This window comes from Sceloporus undulatus, chromosome 6 (assembly GCF_019175285.1).
Source record: "Sceloporus undulatus isolate JIND9_A2432 ecotype Alabama chromosome 6, SceUnd_v1.1, whole genome shotgun sequence".
Lineage (NCBI taxonomy): Eukaryota > Metazoa > Chordata > Lepidosauria > Squamata > Phrynosomatidae > Sceloporus > Sceloporus undulatus.
Window position 1 is genome coordinate 68,902,040 of NC_056527.1, and position 13,011 is coordinate 68,915,050.

Consider the following 13,011-nt stretch of genomic DNA (forward strand, 5'->3'; position numbering starts at 1 on the left):
AATAATTAGCATATGGCATCTTTTGTTATTTCTTACTAGATCTTAAGCTCTTGCAGGAAAAAATTGCTACTCATTAAACTATTTCTCCCTCCATGTTTCATATAACAGAAACATCTGTTTCTTCTTGTTCAATCAAAGTGACAGTCTCAAGAGTCCCAATTTTAAAGTAATGCAATTTAAAAGAAATTCTAGCAAGACAGAATATGCTTAATTAACATATCTAATTTGCACATGAAACCAAGTTTCTATGTCTCGCAGGAGGTTTGTGGCTGCATACTTTAAATAAGCAAGTTAAGAATTGTCTAAAATAATGTGTAGAGTGGATACAGCCTTAAAATGCAATTCTAAAATGAAATAAAATATCATGATTTTATACCAAAATACCAAACCTAACTGTACATCTCGTGCATGTTCTGCTATTTAAACTGTACCACTTTCCAATTTTCATTTTAAAATTATCCTCTCAGTGGGCTGCATAGTTTACAGATGAGAAATATTTACAAATTTGAAAAGTTAAGAATGTAGGTTGTGTTGCTTCAGAATCCCTTAATTAATCAAGGGAAAAGAAGAATCCTACTGAATTTAAAAACTTACCTTTCATTTTCCAACAGAGCCTCTCCTCTTCCATGAAACCTGCATAATAACAATAGCTCATGTTCTTCTGGGGTACATTCTTGGGGTGCATTTGAGATTTATCCATTTTTGGGGAGCTTTTTTCTGCTGTGTATATTACTGTTTACTCAAATATTGACTCAATAGGAAAGTGCATGTGTCCACCGTCAAAGGGGATAATAATTGTGTGTAAGCATTTCTGTTGGCCTGAATAGAGCCAAAATAACAATTATTTTAGATATTACATTGGTTTAGTTCTTATTCATTCACTATATTCTCTGCTGTAGTTTTCAAAGTAGTAGCTATGGCCCGTTCCGGACAGGTGTATAGTACGTCCCCAGGACGTACTAGGGTAAGGAAAGGGCGTCACTTCCTGACGCCCCTAACCCTAGTACGTACTGGGTACGTACAAAATGGCTGCGCCCGTTCCACACAGGTGCTGCCATTTTGACGTAGCAGATGCATAGCATCCGCACGTCGCACAACAGAAGTGATGCCATTAGTGCACCATTGGGCACTTGCGGCTCCACTTCCAGGGCACAAAAAGAAGCACCATTTTCGGGCTTCTTTTTGCTCCGTGAGGGAGCCATGTGGTACAGAAGCTGCGGCACCCTCATGGAGCAACTAGCAGTGCCAGCAGACCGCCGCTTTCAGGCAGTCTGTAATGCGCCTATGTTAGTCTCTTGGAGCATAAAAACAAGGAAGGGAAGGGGGGGGAAATAAATGTGACAGCATCTTTAAGACTAACTAGTTTTTATTTTAACACGAGCTTCCATGGATATAAAATCACTTCTTCAGATGAAGTACTGAGTGATAGTAGGACCTCAGATATATCAGATCTTTACAGTGGTCAAGTAGTGCTGATATGTGAAAGCAATAAATCTGCTTACCAAACGTCAGTTTCCCAGGGTTCAAAACTTTCTGTGCAAAGATTCCTTTCATTATATATGCAATAGCAGAGTTGGCTTTTGGGTTTGTGACAAAGTCTTGTCCCTGTATTACCTTTATAACTGAGGCTTTAATACTTAATACAGTACTGCATCTGAAGAAGTGGATTTATACCCTCAAAAGCTCATGCTGAAATAAGAACCAGTTGGTCTTAAAGGTACTGCCACATTTCTTTTTATTTTTCCTCCCCCCTCTTCCCCTTTTTATGTATTCTCTATGTATTCTTATCAAACACATGTGGGATTGAGGAATAAGCTTTGGTTCATATTTTTCCTTTACAATGATAATTTTTTCTACAGAAGCTTTGTGTTTTGTAAGAACTTGTACTGTAATTTGTCTTTTTAATGATTTAGTAAAGTTCACTGCTCTACTTGCAGACTTATTGCGAGCTAAATCTATTTAAATGTTAAAATTATTCTACTGAGATCATAAGTAAATATTTTTATTAGTGACCTGATACGTATCAAGAGATTCAAGAGAAGCTATGTTAACTTGCCATCAATAAGCATTCTGGATGCCTGAACACTGCATATGTTAGACTGAATGTCTGAAAGCAGGTGAAGGTCAGCAACTGCATATTGAATCTTGAGAATCTCAACCAAATAAATGTTCTGGTAGAGATCTATACAAGCAAATGCCTATAATTACATTTAGGTGATTTCTATGTCAACATTTATCCAGATTTGTCTGACTTTAGGACATTCACAAAATTTATCGTAGATGATAAAAAGTCATATTTTTTCTATAATTTACATATGATAAAAATGGTTGTATGCCTTTGTATGATGGATTAATATTTTATCTATATTACAGTACTCTATAAAATATAATACTCCTTTTCACATCCAAGGGATTAAAGGCAGTGCCTGAATTAATGAAAGATACTGCATCTGAAGAAAGCTCTCTTCTTCCTGCTTCCCCTTACAGGTGCTGGACTCAATGATGGGCAGTGGCATGAAGTTCGGTTCTTAGCAAAAGAAAATTTTGCTGTGCTTACCATTGATGGAGATGAAGCCTCCTCGGTTCGGAGTAACAGTCCTCTTAAAGTTTTGACAGGAGAAAAATATGTGTTTGGAGGTAAAAAAATCTTCACATAAATGCTTTGGGGGGGAGTGTTTTTGAAAGAGCAATGTGTTAACTCTGAGAAAGGTCATTCCTTTGTGTAAAATACAGGTCACATCATCAGAAATCTCAAGACAATGTGTTTAAGTTTTCATCTTTAGAAAGATTTCTTGTACTACTATTTAAATGTTATGTTAGATACTGTTTTGTTAGATACTGTCCTGCTCAAGGTATGGATTTCCAATTCTTTTTACAATGCTTTTTTATAATATTGAGACATTATACCTAAAGGTGGAATCAGGATAGAATCTCCTGTGTTTGGGCTGAGTTGAATAATTATCATTTTTGAAGTTGATGTTGGTGGCTGCATTTTCAAGGAGATGTAACTTTTTTGCATGTGAAATCAAAGGCAGCATTCAGGGTCTTTGACTGTTTGTCACAGGGAACATCTTTCCAGTCTTAAGGTTATGGAGTTTCCAGAGAAGCCTTAAACAACAAATACTGGAGAAGGCCTGGAATCTTGGCTGCACAAATATCTGAGAAACTGGATCTGTGCAAGCTCAGCACAAACTGATCTGCTCTTCGTTTCTCAGGCTAATGAGAACATGTTTTGCTCTTCCAAAATGGTCTCCGAAATATGTTTAAATGTTCTGAAGTGCATTTCAAAGGGAAATTTTGAGAGAAAATAACCTAAACATGCATATTTAATGCAAATTGTCCTACGGTTTTTAAATATATATATAGGTTCATCTGGAAATGTGATGGAATAGATTTGTGACAATACAAGCAAAATAGACAGAGATCAGATATACACTGATTTGTCCCACTCTAGTTGGCTGATGTGCAATGTGCTGAAGCTGAAAATTTTCTATGTCTATACCTTTAGAATTTCCTAAAACATCCTTGACCCTTTGAAAAGATTTTGAGAAGATACCAACAAGGGGTGTGTGGGGTGGGAGTATGTTAATGTTCCACAAACCAAAATATACTCTAAGCAGCTACAAAAGAATGTGTAAATGAAAATATTCATTCAACCCATACATACTGTTCACATTTCTATGTCTGGGCTGCTCAAAATGGTCATAATTACTTTTAAACCTGTCAAGGTACTTTGAAATCACGATGAAGTGTCCAGCCATGCGATGCCTTGTTTTTGACTTAAGAGGGAGTTACAAGCAGCAGTAGTGGCAGATAACACAGCAGGGACACATGCGTACTCAGCTGCTTGACATCTCTATGGAGTGAAGAACTAATGCAGGGGATCCAAGGCAGCTCCAGGATGAGAATACTTCAGGAGCAGTTTGGAGTATATTAGCTGGTGTAAACAAGCCCTGAATCTGTACAGATTTATCTGGGGAAACCTACAACAATTAATTCTTCTGCTTTAGCTGGGTGTTTCCTACCTTGAACAGGGGACTACAGAAAGATCTTCCCAGTCCCTACGATGGCTTTGGAACCAAAGGGTGCAATACTGAATCAATTCCACTTGCTGATCCCATTGTCACTAAGCAGCTTGTTTTTTTGCTTGGAGGATGAATGGGAAGAGTTTACTTTTACACAGCATGGGGACAATCTTCCTGAACCTCCCTAAGTTTCTGCTGATTTGGAAAGGCTTTACATTACCCCCTACTCCAAAAAGGAAGAACCAGGATTTTCTTGCAGATATAAGGATTCTGCAACAACTGTTGAGACCCAATAGATTCCTTTTTCTTCTCATATTTCAGCCCAGCACATTCATGTAGAGAAATGTCAGCATTAACAGGACTCTGTGTGATGACAGTTATTAATGAAATTATTTGATCAAGAGTAATTAAGACATACAAGTTATTATGTCATTTTTGAAATGAATATTTAAAAGGCATTTTGTTCTAAATCATTTCTAAGGTTAAGAATTCTCTTAGATTAGTTTTGAGAGGGGTGTTGAAAAGTGCTCTGGTTGAACAACAAGAGAGTGACCTAGAGCCATGAAATTTACATGTTATTTACCCTGAAGTTCAACACACTAGGCCAATGGTCTCCAAATTTTGCTCTTCAGCTCCCAGAATCCTAGTCTGTAGACCAACATGGCTGAGGCTTCTGTGAGCTGATATCTAAAATCCCTTAAAGAGAACAGCCCACAACACTAGGCACATAATTTCTCAAGTTTCTTTAGCCATTCAAAAATAAAATTCTGATGTCTGGTCACTGAAATATTGCTCTCCAATTGCTTTCATCTCTGTATCATTTGAGAATTTCCTTCCTTCCAAACTCTTTTTAAGCTTTGGAAACAAGAAATAGTCAGATGGAGCAAGGTCTGGTGAGTAAGGTCAATGGTCTAGGCACTCAATCTCCCAATTATTCAAAACATCAGTTGCCTTGCTAGTCCTGTGTGCAGGTGTATTGTCCTGCAAAAAAGAAAATAGCTTTTTGCAGCTTCCCTCGTCGTTTTTTCTTAAGTGCCTCCTTTAATCAGCACAGCATGTTAGATTAGTATTCTGCATTAACTGTTTGGCCCTTCTGAAGACAGTCATCAAAATTCCTTCTGTACCCCAAAAAACTGTGGCTATGACCTTTGGCCATGGAGAACCCAAGTGTTGCCAGTGTAAGTACTGTTGTTTGGTCTCCAGAGTACAGTGATATAATCATCAAAAGTGATATGTCATTTTTTAAAAAATCACTAAATTGTCCAAAATGCTGCAAAATCAACATGGAGGTATCCATTGAATTTCGTTTCTAGTCAGCACTCAAACACTTGGGCACTCAACTTCATCATAGCCAACTGAGCACCCCCTCATACATACATACAAAAGTAAGAAAGAAGCCACCAGTATCTTGTTTTATGAAATATACTGTGAACATTATTATTATTATTATTAACCTTTATTTATAAAGCACTGTAAATTTACACAGCGCTGTACATACAATCTTTTAGTCAGACGGTTCCCTGCCCTCAGGCTTACAATCTAAACACATAAGTCTGTTTTACAACATGTGTAATACTGCAGAGTAGCCAAGTGCTGTCTTTGTAATAGAATCTGGTCAGCACTTTGAAGAGGGAATGAAAATGAACAATATCCAGTTATTACACACAATAGAAAGTCAGTTAAAAAGTGTTCCTTGTGTGGTATGATTTCACATGCTGTTAAAGGAATCACATGAATGGAAGTCTTCCTTCAGACTGAGGGAGGTAAACTATAAAGAATAATGTAGCTGTGTTGATTGTAGTATATAAAAGGGAGCCGCACATTCATATAGTTGTGCACAAAACTCCTCCCTCGTGGCTGGCTGTCATAATGTTTGAAAAATAGGAGTATTTGTTATGGGGAGAAGTTTGATTAGACGGGTGCCTCTCACACTAGTCATGTCAAGGAAAATACCCACATGATCCCGTCTACTCATATAATGGAAACATCCATGCGTAAGAGAGAAAAGTCAGATAGAGGATAGAGGATTTGCAGCAAAAACCAGTCCAGAAAGTATATACACGAGTTACAATTGTGATATTTTGTATTTCGGGAAACCCTTAGGATATGTATATCCACCACACAAAAGTAGGTACCTGGTAGGGCTCAGTGGGAAATTTCGTTTGGGTCAATTTATTCCTTTTAAAACATTCTATGAGTTTTATCCAGCCCTACCCCATGTGTTTTTAGAAGAACTAAAAATACTTTTTCTTTTTTTCTCGCCAACCCTGCTATTTTTTAAATGGTTTCCACCCCCCAACAGGCTCAGAAATATCATTGATGTTAAGATGTTTCTGCTTGAATCTGAATGATCTTTTTCAAAAAAACAAAAAAAACCTATCTTTTCAAGGTTACTTTTAGTGCATTCAGTTTCGTTTCATTTCATTATCTCTCATCCACACAGACCTATTAAAAGCACTTATGGAAATCAGTGTTTAAATAGTCTCACAGAAAACTAATATACACTTCATTAAGGGCAGATTCAAATTTTGTCAGTAGTCATGGCACACTCTTCTATAAAACTTGTACCCTTATGGCAGTGAAGATAATGAAAAGCACTTGTCCATGGACAGTGCTTGTCTTACATAAATATTTAGTGATTAAGAATGATCCATCACAAAACAGAGCCTTTGTACTCCCTTTTTGCCTTTGTGGACATCCAGCATTCCCCATGTCCCTTTTAAATGCATTCTGCTTCTGAGTTCCTCATGCACTACTGATTTAAATAAGGCATTCTCCCTGTTAATCTCCTTTCTGTCCCACTCTTTTCAAGCCAGTTGAAATTCCAATCTCCTCCCAAAAACAAAAGTCTGTCCAAAGAAAAAGATCTTTAAAAATATTATATTTTCTTCTTTTGAATGACTTTTCATCTCAGAAGCTCAGTATCCATAAATAGTGATATCTTATTGTATTTGGTATATCTATCAAATACCTCATAAAATTGATTATGTAGGGCTTCTACGCAATTTAAAATACAATATTAACTTCAAAAAGACAAAACACAACAGAGTTGAATTTTTAAAAATGCAGATATTAAAAGTTTGCCCCTTCTTGTGCTGGATATAAAATTTCTACTTCAAACTCTGAATTTTCATTTTGAGTGAGAAATTTTTATTAAATGCAGTGTCTCCAAAATGTTGATATCTCACTTCCCATGGTGTTTCATGAACTATCAATTGTTAAACATAACTGCAGTTCAGAAAGCAGATGCAATCAATTATTAAATACCATTGTATATCAGGTATGAAAAACTCTGAGGGAGTGTGTTCCACTGTCGAACAGCCTTTACTGTCAGGAAGTTTCTCCTAATGTTGAGATAGAATCTCTTTTCCTGCAGCTTGCATCCATTGTTCTGCATCCTGTTCTTTGGAGCAGCAGCAAACAAGCTTGCTCTCCCCTCAATGTGACATCCCTTCAAGTATTAAACAGGGCTATCATATCACCTCTTAAGCTTTTCTCCAGGTTAAACATACCCAGCTCCCTAAGCCATTCCTCATAGGGCATGATTTCAAGACTCTTCAGCATTTTAGCTGCTTTCCTTTGGACATGCTCTAGTTTCTCAACATCCTTTTTTGAATTGTGGTGCCCAGAACTGGACACAGTATTCCAGGTGGGGCCTGACCAAAGCAGAATATAGTGGCACTATTAGTTCCCTTGATCTAGACTCTATACTTCTATTGATTCAGCCTAAAATCGGATTACCCTTTTTAGCTGCCGCATCACACTGTTGATTCATGTTCAACTTGTGGTCTACTTGGGCTCCTAGAGCCCTTTCACACATAGTCTCGTTCAGTCAGGTTTCCCCCATCCTATATCTGTGTATTTCATTTTTCCATCCTATTGAATTTCATGTTGTTAGCTTTGGCCCAGCTTTCTAGTCTATTCTTGTCATTTTGAATTTTGAGCCTGTCCTCTGGGGTATTAGATACTCCTCCTAATTTGGTGTTATCTGCAAATTTCATAAGTGTGCCCCCAATTCTGTCATCCAAATCACTAATAAAGATATTGAATAGCACTGGACCCAGGACAGAACTCTGTGGGACCCCACTGGTCACTTCTCTATAGGATGAAAAGGAGCCATTGCTGAGCACGCTTTGGGTTGGACTGGTCAACCAATTACAAATCAATGTAACACTTACCTTGTCTAGCCAAGCAAATCAATCAATGGAAGTATAGTGTCTAGATCAAGGAAAGTAATAGTATCACTCTATTCTGCTTTGGTCAGGCCTCACCCAGAATACTGCAGTTCTGGGCACCACAAAAAAAAAGGGATATTTACAAGTTGAAGAATGTCCACAGGAGGGTGGCTAAAATGGGGAAGGGTCTGGTAACCATGCCCTATAGGGAGTGACCTAGGGTGCTGAGTATGTTTATCTTTGAGAAGAGATGGTAAAGAGGTAATATGATAGCCTTGTTTAAATATTTGAAAGGATGTCATATTGAGATTGGAACAAGCTTGTTTCCTGCTGCTCCAGAGAATAGGTCCTGGAGCAATGGATGCGAGCAATAGGAAAATTATTATTATTTATTGTTATGTTTATTTATATCCCGCCTTCTTCCCAGTACAGAAACTCAAGGCGGCTTAAAAATCAAAAACAGTCCATGTTAAAACACTATAAAACATGCAAAATACAAGTTTAAAAACCAATTAAACAATTCAAACAATTAAAATCATTACATTATTAACATTTAAAACTCTTTAAAACAAAAACAAAACAGCATTCCTGTCATACAAAAGCCTGGCAGCATAGAAATGTCTTTTCCTGCTGCTGGAAGGACAACAGGGATGGAGCCATTCTGGCCTCCTTAGGGAGGGAGTTCCAGAGCTTGGGAGCAGCCACTGAAAAGACCCTTTCTCTTTTCCCTCCAAACGTGCCTGAGAAGGTGGTGGGACAGAGAGAAGGGCCTCTCTTGATGACCTCAATATTCTTGGGGGCTCATACAGGGAGATACGGTCCTTCAAATAGCCTGGACCCAAGCCATAAAGACATTCCACTTAAACATTAGGAGTAACGTCCTGACAGTAAGAGCTGTTTGACACATTCCCCTGGAGTGTGCTGGAGTCTCCTTCTTTGGAGGTCTTTAAACAGAGGCTGGATGGCCATCTGTATGGGGTGCTTTGATTTTGACTTCCTGCATGGCAGGGAGTTGGACTGGATGGCCCTTGTGGTCTCTTCCAATTGTATGATTCTATGATTCTAATAGCCCCACTATATTCTGTGCTGGTCTCCTCTCATCTGGAATACTGCATTCAGTTCGGGGAGCCTCATTTTAAGAATACAAATACGAGCAAGTTCAGAAAAGGGCAACAAGAATGATAAGTGGTATGAAAAACAAAACATATGAAGACAGGTTGAAGGAGCCAGGTGTATTGAGTTTGGTGAAGAGAAGACTTGGGATGACATGATTTCATTTTTTAAATACCACATGTTATATGGAGGAGTGTTCACACCTGTTCTCTGATGCCTCAAAGAGTAGGACCAGGTCTAATGGTTTTACATTACAGAAGGGTAGATTTCAATTGAACATTAGGAGGAACCTCTTGACAGCTAGAGTGGTTGGACAATGGAACCAATTGCCTAGAAAGGGGTGGAGTTTCCTTCTTGGGATGATTTCATAAAGTGACTAGGGATGCTTTTACTGGAAATCCTGCACTGAGCAGGGGGTTGGATTCAAAGGCCATGAGAACCCTTTCAGTTCTATGATTCTATGGAGATTATTCAGCTATTAGAATTAGACTATTTTCTCTGGAGATGTTATCATAGTATTTTCTATAGTTTCTGTAGTTTTTAGCTCCTTCACCTGAATACTAGTTCCTTTCCTGAATTTTAGGCTGTTATTCAGAAAGATGAGCTTTGAGGATAACGTTTTGGTGGCTGTAGAGGTCACAGCTCATAAATGTGGTCTTGTCTCTATGATCTAATTTATAGGCAGAAAGATGCATAAGTTGAATGTGTTTCCATTTTGGTGGCCAGACTTATAGATCTATGCTTCTTTAACATGATAGAGGTAGCTGGTGAGGCAGATTTACTGGATTTCCCCTTTTCTCTCTGTTTTAATGTTCAGCATGCCAGCATGGCACAGTGGTTTGTTTATAATTTGCGACATACTAAACGCACAAAGGAGTAATGGGCAGGTCTAGAGCCAGCTTAGGGTAGTCTTCAGGAAATAAATGAGTTATATAGTACAGTGCACCCATGTTTTATGCAGGCGCAGCATACACGGATTTCAGCATACACTGAAAGCCACACCGGAAAATCCCTTCGCATGCCCCGGAAGAAGTAATGGGTCACGCAGACATGGCTCGCATACACCACTGCGCACCGCTGGCACGAGCCTCATTATTTCTAATGGGGCTCCAGCACGCACAGATTTCTCCTTACGCAGATGGATCTGGAACAGATCCCTGCTTCTTAAGGGGAGGGCACATTGTACTTGCAGTTACAAGGACAGTTGACTCTCCTTATCAGCAGAGGTTTGGTTCCAGAACTTTCCTCCATGAAGCTGAAAAAAACACAGAACCTCAAGTCTCATTACCACCAGTGGATACTGATGTGTGTGTAGCTATCCCACTGCAGCTACACGCACGTGCTTCAATTGATGATAATGGACTGGGGCTATCCACAGATACTCCAATCCATGGATGGCTAGCCTGCTGATGCAGGGGGCCAACTGTTTGCTAGATGCATTGATATATTTGCAATCTGGAATTTTGAATGTTGTATATAAACTACATTCTGGAATAAGTTGGGTTGAAGTGTGATAAGGAGCCCTGTGATAAGTGTGATAAATGCCAGTATTGCAGCTACTCACTCATAAACTACAAGGTTTTGAGTTCAATCCCAGCCAGGGGCTCAGAGTCAACTCAGTCCAGCACCTTTCCAAGGTTGCTAAAATGAATACCCAGCTTGTTGTGGGCAGCTAGCTTACAGTTGTAAACTGCTTAGAGACTGCTTAGTGAAGTATGAATATATAAATGAAACTGCTATTGCTATTGCTATGGATTATGCTATAGACAACTTTTTATAAATAATTTTGATTCACAAAGGCCTAAAGAAAAAAGAAGGAAGGTCTGAAGTCAAAATAATATAAGAAGCTAATCACCACCCTTTGGGGCTTCTCACACAACCCTTTAAGTAGGAAATCAAGGGAGGAAAGGGGAACTTTAAATACACAGAAGTTTTAACAGTCTCCCCAGGGTAATTTGGCTCATCAAGAATGAACTCATTTGGTCTTTATAGTGTATATTTTTAGGAGCTTATGATTTTTACTCTTCAAAACCTATTCCCAAGAAAGCTGTGTAAATGTCACATCTAAAATGTTACAAGCTTTTCCCCTGCAGGGATTTCAGAAACAAGCTTATGTATTTGGATTGTAGCATCTTGGTGTCTATGTAGCATACACTGAACCACATCTTTCATGAACAAGTAACCTTTTCAAAACTGGAATGCCCCAGTGTTTGTGAATATCACTTGCAGATCTTGCATGTGATGAGCGATGTGTCTGCATTTCATGCTTTGAAACTGTTATCAGCAGCAATACTTACCTGAGGTTCTATTTTGGGACTGAACCCCAAAATGTGTGCCTCAATTTTTGAGCAGAAATTAATCATTACTATAGCTTGAGTTTTAGAATCTGTGTTAAAATTTAGTTCTGGAAGATAGGAAGTATGTTTTGATAAGGCAGCACAATCTCATCACCTCAGCATTTGCTTGCACCCACCCTAGATGTTTTTATTCCAGTTCTTCAAGGATGTTTCAGGATATACACATTCACAGCTATAAATACATGAAAATCTGTTTCACTGGGATTTAGTGCTAGAGAGGCCCCCAAACTGTTTAATTGTAGTTTCACAGGCCTACATTACTTCAGACCTTAAATGCAACTCTACAATTTTGAATTGTGGTTCACTAGGACCTCAAAACAACCAAAAACAAACCTGCAGTTTGGACTATGGGCACAAGGCAATTGTCAAACAGTCTTTAGCTGTAGCTGCAATCTTATTACAAGTTTACACATGTGCTGCATTACTATCTCTCAAATTAGTTCACATTTTCCTCTACCCCTTCTATGGCTGCATCTGCACTGCAAAAATAATGGAGTTTGACACTGCTTTAACTGCCATTACTCAATGCTATGGTATTCTGGGATTTGTAGTTTTGTGAGATATTCACCTTCTCTGTCAGAGACCTGTGGTGTCACAACAAACTACAAATCTGAGGATTCCACAGGCTGAAGCCATGGCAGTTAAAATGAAGTCAAATTGCATTATTTCTGCAGTGCAGATGCAACCTATGATGCCCTTAGGGTCGGGATTATGTTTCCATTGAGTCTAATTTTAAAGGGACTTTTGTCATCAAATGGATCCCATGCCCATGAGAATGGTGTTTCATAATAAATCCAATTATTAATCTATGGGCAAAAGGGTATCACTTTCTTTATCCTAGCTATATGTGAACTGGCATTTGTAATTGTGATATACAGCCCTGAGCTATAACAGAATGACTTATTTCTACTCCAGTCAGTAAACCATACCTAACATGTACACTGTCTTTCTTTTCTTATGCTCCCAATGGCTTTCTCCCAGAATCTTCAGAGATGTTCATAAGAGACTTTAAATAGGGAAAGGTAGAGACAAAGTGCATTCAGTTCTTTGAATTATGAAAAATTGTGTGTTTCTGTACTAATTGACTAACTGTCCAAGTTGGAAGCATGGGCACTTTTTTTTCTTAGTGTAAGTGTCCTTTAACATTAGACAGTTCACCCACAGATATACATTTAATTCTCTTAAATTTCTTTTTTCAGGAACTGAGACTTTGGAACAAATGAGCCTAATCCCCATGAGGCTTCCAGAGAACTATACATATGTTGCTCTTCCTCTCTGTTTCTATTTCTCTCTCTCTCTTTTGGAATTATCCTCATAAAACAAAAGAGCTTCAGAGCAAAA

The 13,011-nt window shown here is 38.4% G+C and overlaps 1 protein-coding gene across 1 annotated transcript in view; it reads left to right on the forward strand.

Moving 5' to 3' along the window:
• CNTNAP2 (contactin associated protein 2) overlaps positions 1-13,011 on the forward strand; it is a 1,400,287-nt gene that overhangs the window by 731,369 nt on the left and 655,907 nt on the right. Inside the window, exon 9 of the mRNA XM_042471198.1 lies at positions 2,488-2,637. Within this exon, the coding sequence (XP_042327132.1) occupies positions 2,488-2,637 (150 nt within the window). The remainder of the gene's footprint in view (positions 1-2,487; positions 2,638-13,011) is intronic.